This window comes from Hylobates moloch, unplaced genomic scaffold (genome assembly GCF_009828535.3).
Source record: "Hylobates moloch isolate HMO894 unplaced genomic scaffold, HMol_V3 SCAFFOLD_21, whole genome shotgun sequence".
In the NCBI taxonomy this organism is placed as follows: domain Eukaryota; kingdom Metazoa; phylum Chordata; class Mammalia; order Primates; family Hylobatidae; genus Hylobates; species Hylobates moloch.
Window position 1 is genome coordinate 52,651,099 of NW_026652296.1, and position 21,475 is coordinate 52,672,573.

At 37.5% G+C, this 21,475-nt stretch overlaps 1 protein-coding gene and 1 long non-coding RNA gene across 13 annotated transcripts in view; one reads left to right on the top strand and one right to left on the bottom strand.

Moving 5' to 3' along the window:
• Positions 1–21,475, bottom strand: part of PLCB1 (phospholipase C beta 1) — a 767,658-nt gene that overhangs the window by 268,526 nt on the left and 477,657 nt on the right. For all 5 annotated transcript variants that reach the window (XM_032143066.2, XM_058433160.1, XM_032143068.2 and 2 more), the window contains one exon: positions 4,546–4,683. In XM_032143066.2, the coding sequence (XP_031998957.1) occupies positions 4,546–4,683 (138 nt within the window). The remainder of the gene's footprint in view (positions 1–4,545; positions 4,684–21,475) is intronic.
• Positions 1–21,475, top strand: part of LOC131382237 (uncharacterized) — a 121,325-nt gene that overhangs the window by 32,453 nt on the left and 67,397 nt on the right. Inside the window, exon 4 of one of the 8 annotated variants that reach the window (XR_009211531.1) lies at positions 8,272–8,416. The exons of 5 other annotated variants lie outside the window; for them this stretch is intronic. This is a non-coding gene — a long non-coding RNA (uncharacterized LOC131382237). Of the gene's footprint in view, positions 1–1,831; positions 2,570–8,271; positions 8,417–21,475 lie in introns of those variants that run through there. 2 more of the 8 variants (XR_009211532.1, XR_009211528.1) reach the window with 2 other exon arrangements.

Consider the following 21,475-nt stretch of genomic DNA (forward strand, 5'->3'; position numbering starts at 1 on the left):
ATCCATAAACATATGCTGTCACTTCCTCCTTTATAATAAAGTGTGTGTGTGTGTGTGTGTGTGTGTGTGTGTGTGTGTATACATACATGCAAATTTGGATTCCTTTTTATGTCCTCCACATTCCACATTGGTCTAAGTCATTAGCAACTCACCTAAATATTTCAATAGTTTGGTAATGAATCTGCTTGCTTCCATTATTTTCCCTCCCCCACGCAATCCATTATTGATTAAATGTTAAGTCAAATCACATCTGTCCTCAGCTGAAACCCTCTCGTGGCTTCCATCTCACTCACAGTAAAAGCCAAAGTCCTTCAAAAGCCTATGCCACCCTACAGCAAAATCAACTGCAACTGCCTCCTCAGTTCCCTCTGCTACTACCTTCCCTCAATCTTGCTTACCCAGCTGCTGTCACGCTTCCCCTTGGCTGTTCCTAAAGTACACCAGACTATCTTTTGCCTCAGGGCTTTTGCACCTGCTGTCGTGCAAGCAAAGTGCTGTCTCTCCAGACATCCTCCTGACTTGCTCCCTCACCTCCTTCCAGTCTTTGCTTAAGTGTCACTTCCTAGAGATGGCTGCACTGACCACCCTATTTAATGCCCTTTTCCACTGCACTCTCCATCCCTACCTCATTTTTGTCAATAACACTCTCTTCCTAATACACTGCGTGGCTGACTTCTTTACTTTGTTATTGTGTCTCCCACACTAGAATGTATGCTCCACATCGGCAAGGGTCTTTATCTGTTTTCTTCACTGCTTGATCCCCAGCATCTAGAATAGGACTTGGCACATTGCAGAAGGCTTAACAAAATGTTGTTGAATAAATGAGTGAACGAATCCAAGTTCTTCATTTTATGGATGAAGAATGTACCCAAACTGTCAAAAGGCTTGAAGGCTCATATCCATTTGGCAGAAGAGTATTGTTAACATTTCTGATGTATAGACATCTTCTCTATTGCTCTCTCCCCTTTACTGTGTTCCTTCCTGGGGCCCAAATTACAGAACTCATGAGTATGAGTTCTGTCCCACTTAGTTCCTTCTCAAAAAGAGTCAAAATTATGGCCTTTCAGGGAAGCATATTTTATTTGCAACAAAGTGTTACTTTTTTCAGCAAGCGAAAAAAAACTACAACCCATATTTGTCTCCTCCAGCAGTAATTCCTCGTTTGCTTGGTTTGCATTTGTTGAATTAATGGGTTGAGTGTTGTAAGGTGAACTTGTAGAACATTGTGTAGCGATGGTGTTCTTCTTGACTTTTAAATTTGGCCCAAAGGCATGATTTGTCTCCCTTATTCTTTAATTTTCAAGTTACATGTTTAAAAATGGAACCTGGAGACATCCAAAAGATTTTCTTTTTATATTATTCTGTCTCTCTTTCCTTTATAGGGGATGAGAGATGCTGTGGTTAAGAATAGGATCCAATCTAAGTCACAAAAAAGTGGCCTATTATAAAACTTCTGAAAAATTTCCACAATGACCATTAATGGGGCAGATGGTTCTCTGTCTATTGAAAAATATTGTGCTAAAAGGTCACATTTCTTTGGCACCCAGAGGGCTTTAGGAATGGTTTGGAAGTTAGAGAATGAACAAATGTGGTGGAGAGTGCTGATTCTACTCTGCAAGATAACGTTACGTGCTTCCCCCATTGTATTCAGTGGTCAGGACCTGAGGTTTTATTTAGCACAATGTTTTTCTTACTTAATGTGAATCTAGACCAAAAAGCTGCCAAACGGAAGCCCCCAAGTCTCACTCAGACCGTAGTTGTGTTTTTTTGGTTCATGTGGTGTTTTTAAACAACTGTTGCCAATATTTAACACCTTTCATGGATTCTGCAGCTCCTTTTAGAAGAAAATTCAAGATCTGGCAATACTGTGCCCAAGCTTCTCTAAGGAAGAGACTGTCAAAGTGTGGTGCCTGGACCAGCAGCATTAGCACCACCTGGGGACCAGTTAGAAATGAAGATGCTCAGGCTCCATCCCAGACCTGCTGGGGCTGGGGCCCAACAATCTGTGTTTTAACAGGCTCCCTGTGTGACTGTGATACCTGATGCTCCAAGATAACAGTGGTACTTGCAAATCTTAAGTTTCTGGCTGAGCAGTTTCAGTGGGGGGTGGGAAAATACTCTATAGAACATCACAGCCAGGGAAGGCAAAATATTCTCCATAGCTTCATTGATTATACTGGGAACATTGAGTAGCCCCTGGGAAAATCTCTACAGATGCACTCCTGATGGGGAGTATTACAGGGATTGGAGATAAAAATCCCTAAGGAAAATTAGTGGGCAGGAAGCAACAGAGAGGAGGAAATTAAATATATTTTAGATACGACTGCACAAAGGCTTAATGCAACTTGAGATATGCAGACTGATGTGTAATATAAATATATTCACTCTTAGCAAAAGCTTCCCTGAAAGCCACTGCCATTTATCGCATGTTTGTAATTGAGATTTAATGCATCCCATAAATTGGTCACTTTTTTAAAAAGGAATATAGTTCATTTGGGGAAAGATATTTTTAAAATATTTTGTAAACATTTAGAATCTGTTTTTTTCTGTATTCATTTATCCATCCAACTATCCATTCATATACAGGGAAATAAAGTATATGTCACATAGACAATGTTCACTGAACTGAAATCTCTCCAAGTATAAATGATACTATAGAAATAAATGGGTAACTTGGCTCATAAAGAGAGAAAGTAGATTCTGTTTACAACATACTTGGAAGGAGCAGTTTCTAAAGACATTAGAATATTAAAACTGGTTGGCATTTTATGCATCCCATTATAAGAATTAAAGTCAATATTAGGTAAGTGTTAGAAATAAATCCCTGCCAATAATCACTAATGACATAGAAACCAGGAAAATTGAGACCATCCTGGTCAATATGGTGAAACCCTGTCTCTACTAAAAATACAAAAATTAGCTGGGCATGGTGGCATGTGCCTGTAGTCCCAGCTATTTGGCAGGCTGAGGCAGGAGAATGGTTTGAACCCGGGAGGCGGAGGTTGAAGTGAGCCAAGTAGAGTGCAGGAGCCACTACCTGCACTCCAACCTGGCAACAGAGTGAGACTCCGTCAAAAAAAAAAAAAAGAGAGAGAGAGAGAGAAAGAGAAAGAAAGAAAGGAAAGAAAGCAAGGAAGGAAGGAAGGAAGGAAGGAAGGAAGGAAGGAAGGAAGGAAGGAAGGAAGGAAGGAACCAGGCCAAAACATCTGGTGTAGCTCAGAAAATCACCAGAGCACTGAGGGTTAAAAAATTGTAGATCACAACACTTAGACAATGCACACTGACATGAAGTGACCCTGTAGTTGTGATGCATGACATGAGAAGCTCTGTAAGGCACATATATTATATGCAGAACTTAAAGTATTCTTAGATTCATATTCTCAACTCTTGAAGGAAGTTATATGAAGCAGAAGGACTATCACTAGTATTTTATAAACTATAAAAATGGAAAAAGAAAGCTCTTCTTTAAATATGTTCATTTCAGTATTCTTTCAGTGACAATAGGACATTTCTAGAGAAAGCATTGCACTTGAATCCAGGGGTCCTAGATGTTCAAAGCATCTTGTTTTCCATATTATATCTGTTTTCTAGCTATTTTTGTAAGTATCTGAAAGGCTCGCTCCTAGTGAAATGGCAGCTCCTCAATGGGTGGGCCATATCGAATTTATCTTTCTAATCCATAATTGAATAAATATTATTTGTTCTTATTTAATACTATTTTCATTGTTATTTAAAATTTTTATTTTAAAGTGTTAGTTTTTCATTATTCTACATATTAATTGAGTAACTACTACACGGATTATGGTGGGCTAGGTGCTGCCCAGGGATTAAGAAGTTTAAAGAGGGCTGAAGATGTCTGTCCCCTAGGACAGAGCTGGAAATGAGATGGACTTAGAGACTTAGAAGTGGCATAGGGATGAAGCTGAGAGAGAATGACTTGGGAGAAAGTGTTTAGATGAAATAGAATGTAGTTTTATTTGTATTTTGTTATGCAAAGAAATTATATCAAATGCCTTATTCTTTTTTTTTTTTTTTTTTTTTTTGAGATAGAGTCTCACTCTGTCACCCAGGCTGGAGTGCAGTGGCACAATCTTGGCTCACTGCAACCTCCACCTCCCAGGTTCAAGCAATTCTCCTGCCTTAGCCTCCCAATTAGCTAGGATTACAGGTGCCCGCCACCACACCCAGCTAACTTTGTATTTTTAGTAGAGACAGGGTTTCGCCATGTTGGCCAGGCTCATCTCGAACTCCCGACCTCAAGTGATCTGTCCGCCTCAGCCTCCCAAAAGTGCTGGGATTATAGGCATGAGTCACCGTGCCCGGACAAATGGCTTATTCTTAATGAAAAAAATCTCCATAATTCTTAAGTCGATGCCATTATTTGGAAGTATTTTAATTGCACTTTACTTGGCAGCTGAATTATTTTTAGGTGAAATTTTAACACATGCTAAATATGACAAAAATTCAGTCTTTTGCAGGCATTAGTATGATAGCTCAAGGGTTCAGATCATGATGATAAGCTTTAGCAGTTTCCATCCACCATACCTTGGCCACTTCTTCTTGGAAAGCCACGAGATTCAAATGCGAGATGTTCACAAGGTCAGGCCCATACACCACTGTGATCATGCGCTGCTCCAGGCGCCCGATGTTCCCCACATCCAAAAGTTCACGTAATTTGGGGTCCTGGATAATAAATATTGAAAATAATTAATCTATAACTAGAGATTCCAACGTGATAGCATAACTTCAACTTCTGTTGAGTTAGAGTGATTTCAAAACAGAGTTGCTTTTACTGTTACTAGAAAATTGTAGGAGTTTAAGGCTCCCATCCCACAAATGGCCTCGAGAGATGAAGCAACTTGCCCAGAGGTAGTGGAGAGACGATTTCTGGCTCGATACTATAGCCTTTAGTTAAGTGCTCTTTCTGTGATCCTATCACACATTTTTATGTGCCATGGTTCTCTATTTCCTCCAATCATCCCATAAATTGTGTATTGCAATGAAAAATCTCTATTCTTCTCCTTAATTCCTGAATGCACTAAGACAAAGAAGGTGGTTATTCTGAAATTAAAATATGATAATGCCTACGTAGGGCTAGGGAAGAAACACAGCCCTGGCTCTCAGCGTAGACCTGCTCCAACAGTCAGTACTGATGGAAAGAGACACAGAATTAGTGTGAGCAAAACCGTAGTGCCTGCCATGCATATGTTGATTTCAGTTCTGTCCTCGGAATGTACTGGGATTTGGACACAGGGAACTTCTGCAGTCTTTTCAGAGCAAGTTGCATTCTTTGGGTCATCATAAATGGAAATCCTTTGGACATATAGCGCTGCTGGGAAAGGGAGTTTTCCAAACATTCAAAGCTCAAAGTGAAACCTAAAATAGGGCTCAGTCAGCTTGGCTGAAGTTATTTCCTCCCATAGGGCAGGCCCTGAAGGAAATGAGAAGTTCATGCAGAAAATTAGCATCAAATCAATCACTTAGCAAATTTGCTGGCCAGCTTCTGAGCCAGGAGTACACTTACATTCTTATTTATTTAGCTAAATACTGGGCCAACAGGTCCTGATTACTTAGACTGGCTATTCTGACCTCTTTTTGGAGGTTTTGATATACATCATCCTTATGAAGAAATAGTAGATGTTTAAAAAAAACAAAAACCACACACAACCAAGAAAGAAAACAAACAAAACCTTTCCAGCTGAGTTACTTTACTTGGTGCCATTAATTCTCTCTTTAGTTAATAAAACTTTTGGCCGCATGAAGAGTCACATTTTCAGGAAAGTTATGAAGAAAGAAAACCCTGTTTCAAAGCTCTGCCTAATATAACTGAAATCTCACCTTCACTAACAAGTTGAAAGCTTATCAAGTACATCAAGCCTCCCAGAAAGATCAAATGCTACCACAAAAACATCAATTTGCATGACCTAGAAAAGGAGAGGTCTATATCAAACGTTTTATTAAATAAACAATAATAGCAAAAAAGGGAAACATTTAGCACTCTACCATTAATGAAAGATTAAAGGAGAATGTTCGAGAAGAATGAATGTTTTCTGAAGACTAATTAAACTTGATAACAAGGTGTTTTATGAATTGATTAATTGCATCAAAGTTTTTGAACACCATTGAGACAAGGTTCAAAGAGAAAACATATTAGTACTTGTAATTTTGTGGCGTTCTTTTTGGTATACTCAGAAGAGAAAAAGCATTCTCAGAAATCACCTGAAACTTGTAATTATAAATCACAGGTTTTAAATCAGTGATTACAAAGTCCATCAACATATTTACCTCCACAATCGTTAGCGGGAAAATATTTGGAGATGAATCGGATCTATACATTGGACCCTTTTTTTCCTTCCAGTGACAGCCACACAACTCATTCTCTGGCTTTTTTCTCCCCCAAGCATTTTTTGTTCAGTCTACACTATTTTACTGCCTAATTCGCATGTCCATTCAAAAAACTTTTGCTCAAAACTTGATAAACAGATGATTGGTTAAAGATGGCCGGCCACCTCTCAATTGCAGACACTAGGTTTGGGGGTCAGGGATTCTCTTGAATCATCCTTAAGATAAAGGAACGCAAGGCAAGTAAAGACCACTCAGAGTAGGTGCCCAGAGTAGAAAACAATTCTGGAAAAGAGCTTCTGGGATTTCCACTAAGAATTTATAAGAAACATGACCAACTCTTTCTGAAATCTTTGTTTGAAAAGTTTCCCCAGCAATCAGTAATTGTTGCTCATATATCTTTTCTTTTTTTTTTTTTTTTTTTGAGATGGAGTCTTGCTTTGTTGCTTAGGCTGGTGGGCAGTGGTGTGATCTCAGCTCACTGCAACCTCCACCTCCCGGGTTCAAGCGATTCTCCTGTGTCAGCCTCCCGAGTAGCTGGGACTATAGGGGTGTGCCACCGTTCCCGGCTAATTTTTGTATTTTTAGTAAAGATGGGGTTTCTCCATGTTGGCCAGGCTGATCTCGAACTCCTGACCTCAGCTAATGCACCTACCTCAGCCTCCCAAAGTGCTGGGATTACAGGTGTTTTATATCTTTTAAAAGACTATTGGCCTTTATATAATTAGAAATTTATAATGAAGTATTTAGAAGTGATGTCTGGAATCGGGTGGATGAAACAGGCTGGTAAAATGATGCTGCTGATTGAATCTGAGGGGTAAGTATTTGAGGACTCACTGCATGATTCTGCATCTGGATGGTTAACATTTGGGAAAAAAATTTTAAAAAGGTTTCTGTGTATGAACTAAAGGAACACTTAGATTTGAGAAACACTTACTCAGAAGAAACCACAATATTTTAAAACCATATAGTTCTGAATGTAAACAGAGAATATAAAGTATGTAACAAGCCAAGTTTCTTACTAACGTCCTTTTTTGGTGATGCAGCACATTGATTTAAACTATGCTTTACTTTCTTTTCCACCACTCGTCATTTTATCTTTAAAACTGTATCTTTTCTTCATTTATTTCATTTTTATCAACACTAACCTTGATTATGTTAGAATTCTCTTTTAAGAAACAAGTTCACTTTTTATTTGACCTGTACTCAATAACTCATCTATTTTTGAATACGACTCTTTGTTGAGCATATTGATACGCAAGGGGTAGACCGGGAAAGACACTTGTACCTTCAAGTTGTCCTCAGTTGTTTTCAGACTTTCAGAGAATACACAAAGAGGGGATTGTCTGGAAGGACAAACTGCAAATGCACCAACTTTTTAGAGGACTTTATAGGTAGAAGGAATTTGATGAAAACGGATGTGTAAAGAGTGGTTGTTTTCTAGAGTATGACATTCTCAGTTCTTGGGAAATGGGTGGCTGTGTTTCAGAAACAAACAAACAAAATCAAAATAGCAACAATAACAAAAACTGATAGACAACTTGCATGCAAACCACCTTATCTCCCAAACCTATTCTACCAAGGAGCTTTCTGTCTATTTCTTATAGACTCAACTTCCTAAGAAGTTTCCAGAGAAGGATTTACCTACTCAAGTAGGTAAATATCTGCAGAGAATATCCTAGATGTATCTCCAAAGCTGGAATTAACCAGACCAACTCAGAATCCTGGCAGCTATAATTGAATTCCACTTTTAAAGTTAAATCTAGATCATTTCTGTTCCCCTAAGTGCTACCAAATAGAGACGGTCTGACGAAGTAAATTCATTTTCTCTCAATCATCAGGATTTGTGATTAAATTACTTCATGTCTGCTGCAAAGAAAGTTGTGTTTTGCTCTTGTTAAAGTTCATGTTAATGATTCCCATTTTCAGGTAATTGGCCACTGAAGAAAGTAAAGACTGTTCTACACCTAAGAAGCAAGGACTCAATTACAGCAGTGTTACTGTATTATATCACTTAAAATATTCAAAATTAATGGAAGGAATAAACACAGGCTAAAAGATGATTTAAAAAAAGACTTAAATGCTGGTTTGAATCCTTACTTTTTAATATCACTTTTTAAAAAGGTTATTTTATTTGTATGTCAAGTATCTATAAAATAAAACATCTCTTCAAGACCTTTAGATTTTATTTTTGATACCAGAAACATTTTTGGTGCAGAAGATATACCTTACTCATTTTTTCATACTCATGAAATGTATCTTTATTGGATTGTAGGCTTATCTAATGATTTGTATAAGTTAATTTGATTCCCTGCACTTAATGCAATATTCTCAATCTGAATTACAGTTATATGGATGGAACTCGAATCCATTCCTATCAATCATCAAGCATATAAGAGGCTTTCCGGTAGCACTCAATACAGCAGTTGGAAATGAAAGAGATGGATTCCTTATACTTAAGTGAGATTCGTATGATTCAGCTTCACACTGATAAAGCTACCTTTTCTTTGAAGGCAGAGCCGACTTGGTATGCTTTATTCAAATTTCATTGTAGAGGAAATATATAAATTTACGTCCAGGCTGGTTTCCCATCAAGCCCTTGAATTCAACATTTGCATCTCAGAAAATAAAACACAGACTAACAAATTCCCTTTGAATCAATGCTTATCCTCATACCTCTCATTTTCAAGGTTTCTTTCTTTTACATATGAGTGTGATGAAGGATGTCACTCTGTTCACCAGGGTGTACCGGTGGCTTAGGCGGCTCACACAGCCAGCAAGCCTTTATAGAGGAGACACCTATCCACTTGCATCGATGATGACTCTGAAATATGGCGCTGGGAATATTCTTCTACATAGAGCAAAAGACTTGGAGGATGTTACTTGTTTAAGTATTTCTTTCCTGCAAGTAACAGATGGAAAATCTTTAAATATTTTTTAGCTATTTTTTTTAACTCTGAGGGAGTAGAAGGAGAACAGACTGACTATGTCAAAGAAAAGCAACTCTGGGTACATGCTAGAAAAAAGAAAGCTGGTAGAGGACTGCCCGTTCATATCCCGCAATGGCATTATCATAACGAGCATTCATATTTGTTTTGGGATGGAATAATGATGAATTTGTAAAGTCACTGTATAAGTATAGAAATCTGTTGATGAAGAAGAGAAAATATAGTTAGCTTAGCCATGCATCTTCATCCAAAATAAAGTGGTTTGAAGCTGTCAGGCTTGAACTGATTGAGCTAAAGTGAACACACTAAGTCTAAAACCAAAAAAAAAAAAAAAAATTAGAAGAAACAGGAAGGCAATCATCCTGATAATATTCTCCTGGTTCACAAACAGAGAAGCTAAAAGTTCCCTGGAGTTCCCATGGAGCTAAAAGTTTGGTTGTTCTTGGAAGTGGTCACAGAGAAGAGAAAAATAAAGTTAAAGCAGCATCCATAAATGGAGTCCTAGATTTTCCTCATCTCCAGGAGCAAGCTCAGGGTCTGGTTTAATGCAGTTTTGAGAGCTAGGAAGGAAGGAAAGATAAGGGGCTGCTGGAGGGCATTCAGGCAGGCTGACCATAGAAGAAGCAGAAAATAGGGTTGAAATAAAGTACCCACAGTCCTTGGACCAAGAAAAATAGGCTCAGAATGTGGAGAGACAACTTCAGAGCTGGGAAAATGCTATTACCTATTTCAAAAAGTTGCGTTGCCTGAGCTATTAGGTTGGTGCAAAAGTAATGGCAAAACCCCAATTACTTTTGCACCAGTCTTAATAGTTTCCCAGGTTGCAATACACATGCTTGGCAGACAGGATATTTGTCTGGATGCCCCAGAAGCTGACGCAAGTCAAAGATCTGAGGACAAGTAATTTATTTTGGAGATGATTGCAGAAAGCACAGTGAGGAGTGGGGAAGTAAGACAAGGAGGGAAGAAGGTCTTTAAAGACTGAGTTAATTAGCAGTTTACCATTTTGGGCAACTGAGGCTCAAAACAGTAGGGCCATTTGGAGACAGTATGAAGAACACATCTTAGGATGTCCCTAAGTAGCCTGGAAACTGCAGCATTTATCTGTTCAGTCTCATCCATCATTGGTGGACAGTCATTCCTGGGGTGCTAACTCTCTCGCATTTCCATAGCCGGAAAACAGTCTCAGGACTATATGGGAACTCTCTTTATGTAACCTCTGTGAGTGAGCCAATAGAATATCAATGGATTGAATACACCTGTTACAACATTAAAGCAGTGATTATAAGAAATAAGGAAATGTTATCTTGATATTGATTAATCCTCATGTATTCTATGGGATCTAGAACTGAAAGAATTTCATCAGATAGGCTACTAAGTTTTTGTTTTTTTTTTGAGACAGAGAGCCTTGCTCTGTCACCAGGCTGTAATGCAGTGGTGTGATCTCGGCTCACTGCAACCTCTTCCTCCCAGGTTCAAGCTATTCTCCTGCCTCAGCCTCCCAAGTAGCTGGGACTACAGGCGCATGCCACCAACCACGCCCAGCTAAATTTGTATTTTTAGTAGAGACAGGGTTTCACCATGTTGGCCAGGGTGGTCTCCATCTCTTGACCTTGTGATCCGCCTGCCTCGGCCTCCCAAAGTGCTGACTCTGTTCATTTCTCTATAAAAATGATACATATAACAAGTTCTTCCAATTAGTGACTGTGTCAACCACCACACTAGCTGTTCTGTGTCTTCTTCCCCCTATTTAATCTGCAAACTAACACAGAGAGATAGCTATTGTTATTCCAATTTCACATGAGGTGCTGAAAGATGAAGTAATTTGCTCAGTTTTATAAAATGGCGTAAAGGGAGATCTGAATCCAAGTATACCTGATGGTAAACTCTAAGCCCTCTCCATATCACACTGTGTTACAAAGTATATCCCATTTGATGCAGTTTATATAAAATAGCACAAATAGTTCAATTGGCAGAATAAAACTTAAATAGCAATCATTCAAGTTACCTTGTTTAGCGATATTTTAGGCAGTTTGTTAAAAATATAAAATAATGCATATGAGAAATCAAAATAGGAAAGAAAGGTGGTCTAATGGAAGTGCTTGCCTTCCTAGGAAAGAGTTGAAGCTAAATGGTCAATTTTAACCATTATTTGTACAATCATCCTTGCTGAAAATAAAAGTGCATGAACTATAGCAATTTGAAAACTAGTCAATGGACAAAGTAGTTAGCTTTTTCCTCCTCATCGAGTCAGTATTTTTCAAACTTAAAAATTCTAAAGTGTAGACAACTTGTCAGCCATGTTTTAAACTATCCCCCCAGTCTTTTTGACATATGCTACCACCTGTCTGCCAGCAAAATTTGTATGCACAGCCCTTACCACTGCGATGCATAAAAAATCCACATGCCCTGAGGGGTAACAGTGTGTGCAAAGCAGACAATTAGGATCCTATGTGCCTTCCTGTTTAAACCCCCCACAGAGCATGAAAAGCTTTATATTCCCCTTCAACTTTCATCCGAGGTCAATGCTTCTAGCTATCACAATGAGGCCTATTTGTTAATAGAATGCACAGACACCTTTACAGTGAGTCCGCAGCATCTCCCTAGATTATGAGTCCTTTATTGGTGAGATTTAAGTTTTCCTATTTTGTAATGTTATCTGCTTCCTTCCATGGTACTTTGCTATAGTTAGATGTGCCAAAGGGGCTTCTAGAACCTCAGAGCATAATTTAAAATCAAACATATCAAAAAAGGAGGATGACAATTCATTAATAATGACAAACACAATGTTCCCTTTGTTCAGAAAATCACACCTGGAGGGAAAGAGCAGACAGCCTGTATTCTATTTCTTTCTTTCTTTCTTTTTTTTTTGGCAGGGGAAGGGGACAGGGTTGCTCTGTCACCCAGGCTGGAGGGCAGCGGTGCAATCTGGGTTCACTGCAGCCTCTACCTCCTGGGCTCATGCGATTCTTATGCCTCAGCCCCCAAATAGCTGGGACCACAGGTGCGCACCACCACACCTGGCTAATTTTTGTATTTTTAGTAAAGACGAGTTTTTGCTATGCTGGCCAGGCTGGTCTCAAGCTCCTGGCCTCAAGTGATCTGTCCATCTCTGCCTCCCAAAATGCTAGGATTGCAAGTGTGAACCACTGTGCCCAGCCAGACAGGTTGCATTCTGTCTGGCTTTGAGTTCTGGCTCTGTCGTTTGAAGCCGTGTGACCTTAAAAAGTTTTGTTAATCATTCTGTGCCTAGTTTTCCAAACTGTGGGATGAGGATAATAGCAGTGTCCCCTTAAAAAGGTTATTACAGGAAATAAAAGAATCATTATATGTTAAGAGCTCAGAGCTGCACATAAAAAGCTGTGAGTACTTGAAAAAAATTAATAGCTGGTGGCATACTTAAAATACATAATCAATCATGTCAGTCACCACAAAAATATATTAATTTTTTATGTACATGTGACACATTAGTTTGTAGATTTGATTTTGCTCACCACACTAATGCTGTAAGGTGACCAGGCATTGCTATTATCATCTACCTTGAGGAAAACTAAGTTGAAGCTCAGGGAATACAAGTTGCCTAATTTTCAAAACTAGTTAAATGGAAGAACTAGACACTGAAAAGTTCTACAAATGAAAATGAAATACAATATGGGGGGAACATACTGAATAATTTAATCTGTTATAGAGACAAGAACATTTTAGTATATCTATGTATATCCATTTACTTACTTTGAGATTTGTCGATCAGTATATATATTTGTGTGCGCATTTAGGTATACATTCATGGTTTGTTTATATTTGACTGCCTATATTCTAAACATTTGCATTTTCATTTTGTTTTTCCTTTAATTCATTTTTCCATGGGAAGCTTAATTTAAAGAGTGCTAAAGGACAAGTCATTTCTAGATCTTTTCCGTTTCTGGTTCTTCCATTTAACTAGCTTTGTAAATTAGGCAACTAATATTCTCAAAGCTTTAACTAGTTTCCACCCAAGGTGGATGATAATAGCAATGTCTGTTCACCTTATATCATTAGTGTGGTGATCAAAAGTAAATCCTCAAACTCTAATGTATCACACGTACATAAAGAATTAATGTATTTTTGTGGAGACTGACATGATTACTTATTTTAAGAATGCCATGAAAAAATGCAGTGAAATAAATGTTAGCTGTCACTTATCTTTTTCTTATTAAAATTATAAATGATTGTAGGAGTTAAAAGGAGCAAGAAAATTTCCCACCAATTCACTACAGGTAACTGAAGGAGTTTGAAGTAAATGGGTAATTTATCTATAAAGCTAAATATAGATGTGAATGTGCATTTGCTGAAAGTTATAAAAATATTCTAAGAGTAAATACTATTTAATTTTCAGATTTATTTCCTTTGTTTTATTTATATATCTTTTCTTTTACTATAGATACACATAGGTTAACCATATTCTATAATTCATAAAAATCAATAATATACCTTCAGAAACACAGGGATATAAAGATCTTAACAATTCAAAGCCTTCATAAGGTTTGATGTCTACTTTTATAAGAAATAACTAGTTGCATCTAAATAAGCCCTGTCTTCAATATGCCTTTGTGTGTGTGTGTGTGTGTGTGTGTGCTTCATTTCAGGTGAAAGTAAGAAAATGTCTTCTAAAAATCCCTTACTACTGATCCATCAAAACACACTATACATGAAGACCAAAGTTGTCATCTCTAAGACCTCAACTTTCAATAAGAAAAAAATAGTCTTGTGAATTATGTGACTTGTCTATTGTTAGTCATGTTATGTGATTGTAAAAGCTACCACCAGAATTGTTAGTGCAATTCTAACTTTTTTTTTTTTTTCCTTTTTGTGGAAAACGGGGTCTCACTATGTTACCCAGGCAGGGCTCGAACCGCTAGGCTCAAGCTATCTTCCCGCCTCTGCCTCCCTAAGGTGTTGGGATTGCAGGTGTGAGCCACTGCACCCAGCCAGTACAATTCTAAATAGGGAATGGAGAGGAAATTTAAGGAGTGTAAAGCTCTGTTAATTTTTTTTAAATTTTACAAAAAAACAGTAAATATTCCCAGGACATTAGTCACTTCTTTTAGTTGTTGGCCTGCACTGATTAATTTTTAGGCAATTATTTTTTCCTTTTGTTCTCAAATCTCATTCACTTTTTCCACCTTTTTCTCTTCATCCCCCTCTTCACAGCCATCATTTCTCTCCCCAACCAATATTTTCCCAGGGGATTTTTAAAATCCTTTGGAAACTGGAAAGTCAAGTGTTCTTGCATCTTCCTAAGAAGATATTTAATGCATGAAATATTTTGAAATGAATTATAATGCCATCCATTTTATATAAAGAGAATTCAAATCATCCTATTGTCAAGGATTAACTCAAATTATTATACTTCTTGACTTCTATAATTAATTTATTCAAATATTTTCTATATGGTTAATTTATACCAAACACTATCTTAGGTACTCAAAAAATAGTATATGATGTGGGATTAAAAAGAGTATATATATATATATATATATAATGTATATTATCTATATCATATAAATATATATAATGTGTATTTTATATATATATTTTTATATATTTATATATTTATATACTCTCTTTTTTTCTTGAACGAGTCCCACCCAATACCTTTTTGTGAAATGTAGTTTAGAAGAAATGTGGTTTAGACGATTGGAAGATTGAATTCCACTTCAACCTAAGATTTCCTAGTATTGCTAGGTAATTTCAACAATGAAGTAGAAAAAGACAGATTACACTGGGCCATAAATTGGTTGCCTCTTGCGGTATGCTGGCAAATGTTCAACAACAGGCTTTTAGCAAATCAAAACAAACAAGAAATAACAAAACCAAAAAACCCAAAACAACAACAAAAGCCTCCAAATCCCCAAATGTTAGCATTTACTGTTTTCCATGGTGTAAATACTCCCAACATAGCCGATTTCAAGCCACCCTGATGATGTCACTGAATTCAGAATTGAAAAAGGATCAGCAGTAGCACACTATTTCACCACACAGCTGCAAGACTAGAAATAGCCTCAAAATCATACTTAATCATAACATTTAATAAAATAATTAGAAAGTGATGAGTTTTGAGTATTCATTACCTGCATTTTTAGTATAATTTATTTAGCTTTAAGTTTAAATTATTTAATTTATCATAATGGCTGTATGGATCAATCTGTAGCAAATTTAGCAAACATTTAACAATTGGCTCTCATGAACTGGTACAAGCTGGCTTCAGCACACTGCCAGTTACATTTAGAGATGGTCTGTAAGTCTTAAAACTTACTAGAAGGACGACTCTATGCTCCTGGGAAACAGGAAAAGGCCTCGGTTTGAACAGCATTGCTCCAAATCTCTTATTGGCATCAATTTTTAGCTCCCATCTGGCTTTCTTCTTCCCAGCAGGAGATTGCATCATGAATGCTTTCAAGATCTCTCTCCTTAGGCCTTCTCTGAGATACATAAATAGAATCCACTCTGAGTATTCCCCAAGAATAGTCCTGTTGGGCCTAGCCTCCTGGACTCTATATCTCCGATACAGACTATTCTTGGGGAATGCGGAGTGCAGTACATACAGTACAGTCCAACTCAAAGGGAAATGTAATTAGGGTATTTCACTATAAACTTTGATGACTTATGCAGCTTTCTCCTCATGGGGGAATCTGTTTCTTTAGAGAGGCTCTGCTGTTGACCAATGCTCCAAGACTCTTTTGTAGAAGATTCAGCATTTTCCTTGTGCTTGGGAGTATCTGCCTCATGGTCTTTATTCATCCAGTAATCAAATATTTATTGAGCCCCTACTATTTATCTGGCATTGTGCTAGTTAATGGAGCTACATCAGTGAACAAAAACAGATGCTTACACCCTGGTGGTGCTTATATTCTGGCGAGGAAACGGGCATTAAATTAATCAAACAGCCTCATTAATGTGTGCAAAAGAGTAGGCGAGTCTAACATAATTAATGAAATCAGAGAGGGCTTCCCTAAACAAGCATATGATGAGTTGAAATTTGAAAGATGGAGAAGAGTCTTAGATGAAGGAGGGGACAGTAAGCAGCACTTCAGGCAGTGGAGTAGCATGTTATGCAAATTTCTTGTGGTAGGAGGAAGAGCAGCAAGGATGAGAAAACTAAAAGCTAGTAGAGAAGGTTGGGTGAAATGAAGCTGGATAGGTAGGGGGCCAGATTCTGCAAGGAGGTAAGGTTTGTTCTTGTCAAGGCATTCTAAGCCCTCAAGCAAGGGGAAGCCACCAAATGGCTTTAAATGGGGGAAGGATGGAATGTGACTTGCTGGAATATGGGGGACAGATTTGGAGGGATATGTAAGAGGCAAAATCAGCTTGACTTGATGTTGGATTCAGTTTTGGGGTTGAAGAAATGGAGGTGTCAGTAATAACCCCCAGTTTCTGAACTGCATAACTGAGAGAAAGGAGTTGTAGTCAAGAGAGGCAGGGAGATCTGGAGAAGGACCCTGTTGGGGAGGAGTAGAGGATATGATTATGATTATGAGTTTGGTTTTTGATATGCAAAGTCTGAGGTGCCTTTGGGGCCATCCCTCCTTGCAGAACATAAATCTAATTGGAAAGGTTTTACGTACCAGGGTATGGTATAGAACACAAAGCCCCTGAGTTCAGTTTTATTCCGGATAGAAGTTCAAATACAGCAGAAGCAACTTGCAGAGCAAGATATCAGGTAAATTTGTTACACATGCTCCTCCCTCATGGATTTCAGGTCATTGTTCTTTAATCCTGAAATTTTTTTCCCTTTGATTCTTGTGTTAAAGTCATTTTATATTTATCAAAATGTTGTCCAGGAGAGCCAAATAAAGTACGTTCCTCAAAGAATGGTTTCTAAAGGGACTCAAAGAGAGGTGACACATTTTGGATAAATCTCCTCAGAAGATGGATAGTAACAAAGATTTCTGTGCATTGTTGCATTCAGAAGGGAAAGTGGATACTTGAAAATAAAGGCACTTTATCAAAAACATTGATTTCTAAAGCTATTAGGTTTTGTGAAGGTGGTTTTGAATAGTGATTTGGAACAAAAAAAGCATCTCCAAAGTGTGATGTATTAGATGGTCCTCTACATGTAACAAAATAACTATAAATCACTGTCTTCCTTATAAATTTGATTTTCCCAAACCCAACTAATTTGCAAAATTCTTAAATATTTTAGTATATTCCAGGCAACATATATAACAGAAATCATTTAAGGACATTAGACAGAATAGTATGCAGCTTTTTAAAGTAATGTTTATGAAGAGTTTCAAAGAATAAAATACAATGCTTACGGTGTATTAGATATAAATACAACATTAAAAACCTGTACATATTTTAATTATGCTCAACTATGAGCATTTAGTACAAAGACTGCAAGGAACTACAACGTAATATTAACAATGCTTATTTCTACATGGTGGAATCATAGGTGAGTTTTTTTCAGATGAAAGAAGCTTCTGAATATGAATTAATTGCATGCTCATAAAAAGTTCAAGCAATTTAGAAAATTAAATGAAACTAACTCCAGATCCCACTAGCCAGAAGCAACCATTAAAAACATGGTGGAGAACATCTTTCCAGACCAGTGCTGTCAATAGAAATTTTTGGTGATGCCGGGACCATTCCAAATCTGACCTGTCCAATATGGTAGCCACTAGCTACACATGGCTATTGAATACTTGAAATGTGGCTAATGCAATTTTTAATTTGGTTGAATTTAAATTAATTCAGATTTAGGTAGCAACATGAGGCCAGTGTCTATCAAGTTGAATGGTGCAGTTCTAGACATTTCTCTACATAAACACACACACACACACACACAAAGAGAATTTTACATAAATAGAATCAAAGTAAACATATTTATTTGTAACTTGACCACTTACTGATATACTGATAAAATATTTATAAATATAGAAATATATTTCTCTCTTAATTTGGTTCTGTGGTATTTTACTATATAGATGCACCATAATTTATTTAACACATTGGACAGGTATTATTGTTATAAACAATGTTTCAATGAGCATCTGTGTGTGTGTGTGTGTGTGTGTGTGTGTGTGTGTGTGCACGTGTATGTATATATAATTGAATATTTGAATGATAATTTACTTAGGATAAATTCCTGGTGTGTAGTTGCAGGGCCAAAGGTATTGATATTTCAACTTATGATACCTATAGCGTATGAGATCACCAGCATGGGTTATTGACAATTTTTTTCATCTTTGATAGTCTGCTGAAAAAAAACAGAATATCTTGTTACTGTTTTTATTTGTGTTTTAAAATGACTAGTTATTTGAAATGTACCTTCTTATTTATGGCTATTCACATGTCTTTTAGAGTAGAAACAGTCTGTTAAGGCTATAATCCCCCTATTCAAGTAGGATTTTTTTTTCTTATTTATTTATAAACAGCCTTTTTTTGGGCTGCTTAAGTGCTTATTGAACCTTTGCCTGATATATATGTTGTAAAATTTTTTTCAAATGTATCATTTGGTTTAATGCCAAATGAGGTGGTATTTTCTCCTATAGAAATTTAATTTTTTTATATTTAGTTCTATCAATATTTTCAGTATAATTTTTCTGATTTATTGCCATGTATAAAAAAGCTTTCCTTACCTTGACATTATAAAAATCTTCAGTTTACAGGAATTTATTTTCTCTTCATCATTTTATGTACTTTACAAATGTTTACAAGACTATGAACTCATTTCCTTACTACAATATTGAGAAAAATATAAAAATAAAATCATTTTTCAAAACAACTAAGAATCAAGTTTTCTTTTCAGTGGGAACTTGTGCTGATAGTTTCTTTTCAATCTATACATGAGGACTTACAAATGCTAAACCTTTTATAAGAATCTTACGATAGGGATTGAAAGTTACGTGTTAGCACAGGAAGGAGCCACCTATTAGACTGTATTCTGAATTTCCCCTTGTGAGGTATTTATAATACACACAGGCAGGCTAAACAGACACGGCTAATGTCCCTGAAGTTCAGTACCCAAATGTTGTCCATTGTTAAACTCATCACCCCCAGAAAACCCTAAAACGGCTCTGCAATTGTTATGCTCTAATACCTGAGCACTTGAATAAAAATATCATAATTGATAGTTGTGGTCACTGATGTCATTTTATATGATTGCTGTTTAGGCTAAGTATGTGGCACACAGTTCCTTATACAGAGAAGAAATTACAAATTCAGCATGGTATTGGACAGTATTGGGCACTTCTTGTGGTGCCTTTCAACATATTATTTTTTCTTTTAGATAAATAAAGAGACGAGCATTTAGACATTTCACGTATGCAATAGAGCCAATATCCACAGTTCCAAGTGCTACTGCTTTATCATTAAAAATAAAGCAAACAGAATGTGCTTGTACCCACCCACACATGTCACATCCAGATCTGTCTCTGCTCACTCACGTGTTAAGCTGGGCCATGTTGGAGGGTAACACTTAAATGTGGTTATCTAGTTAGAACCCCAAATTCTTCCTGAAAAGTCATTAACAGATGGTGACTTTCTTCAGATTGTCTCAGAAAATGTCCTTCTTGTGGGTACAGCTCAGGGTTAGAGTATGTGACTTCAGAAAATGTCCTTTTTTATAGAAAGAAGTATGGCTGTGTTATTAATTGGGCTGGTAGTTCCATTTTTCTGTAATGAAGCTCTGCTAGGGAAGGGGCTTTAAGCTCTCAAGAGCACAGGGGAGGCTACGGAAACCTAAACAACCTGATACGTGTGGCTCAATCAGTAACTGGGGCAGAAGGGTCTAAGGTAACCTACAGATCTATGGGGTTTAGTGGATGCACAATAATCCAATGCACCTATGGAGCACAGGACATTTAATCCCTATGGAATATGTAAACTAGAGTGTAGTTGGACTTCCTGGTGAAACCTCTGGAATTTTACTACAGGGAGTTGGGTTGAGCAGTGAAACAACCATTGTTGCTATGCCACCCTTCCTCCAACCAACGGACGGCAAAGATGAGGGCTTGAGAGCTGCCTTCTTCAAAGCTGACTTGTGGATCTTTATGTCATAGAATCCCAGGAAAACTCTGAACATTTACTGAAGTGACCTCTCCTACAATAATTGATTCACCTATATGCAAACGAATGTTCCAGGAGCTCTACCAATACCATAAACATACTTTTTCATTTGTGTTTTTTATTCATTCAACAAACTTTATGCCTTTACTGCCATTTTCTATACCGGGGTTATGTTTATGAACGTGGCACAGTCTTTGCCCTCAAGCTTCTAATGATCGGGTAGAAGAGAAAAATACGTAGATCCTTTTAGGATAAAGGGATAATTGCTTTGGGAGCACAGAGGAAGGCCACCTAACTGTTTTTAAGGAAGTTACCAATTTCCTTAAAAGCTAGTTGGTTTTTCAACAGAGAAAACTTGAGGTGAATATATCTCTAGTTTGTTTTATTTATGCTTTTAGAGACAGAGTCTCCTTCCATCACCCAAGCTGGAGTACAGTGGCACCATCACAGCTCACTGTAGCCTCTATCCCCCGGGCTCAAGCAATCTTCCTGCCTCAGCCTCCTGAGTAGCTAAGACTGCCGGCATGAACCACCATGCCCAGCTAATACATCTCTTAAAAGTTTGCAGATATAGAAATAGTGCTAAGGGAATGTTCTCAAACTACCATTGGAAATACTAAGAGAGTTGATTGAAGAGTCCCTGAATATTTCCTGCACAGTCAATAAAACTCTGTAAACTATTTGATCAATAAAATATTTTTTAGTTGATATTACTAGGCCCCCTGGTTATTCTAGTCCTTATAAAGAAATTGTTTTTATAGGCTCGAGAAGTAAAAAACATGAGAAATCCATGTTTTTAGAACTTAAAGGACTTTTTTATTATTAAAATAAAGTCATAATTCAGGCTTTTTTTTTTTTTTGAGACGGAGTCTCGCTCTGTCGCCCAGGCTGGAGTGCAGTGGCGCCATCTCGGCTCACTGCAAGCTCCGCCTCCCGGGTTCACGCCATTCTCCTGCCTCAGCCTCTCCGAGTAGCTGGGACTACAGGCGCCCGCCACCACGCCCGGCTAATTTTCTTTTGTATTTTTAGTAGAGACGGGGTTTCACCATGTTAGCCAGGATGGTCTCAATCTCCTGACCTCGTGATCCGCCCGCCTCGGCCTCCCAAAGTGCTGGGATTACAAGCGTGAGCCACCG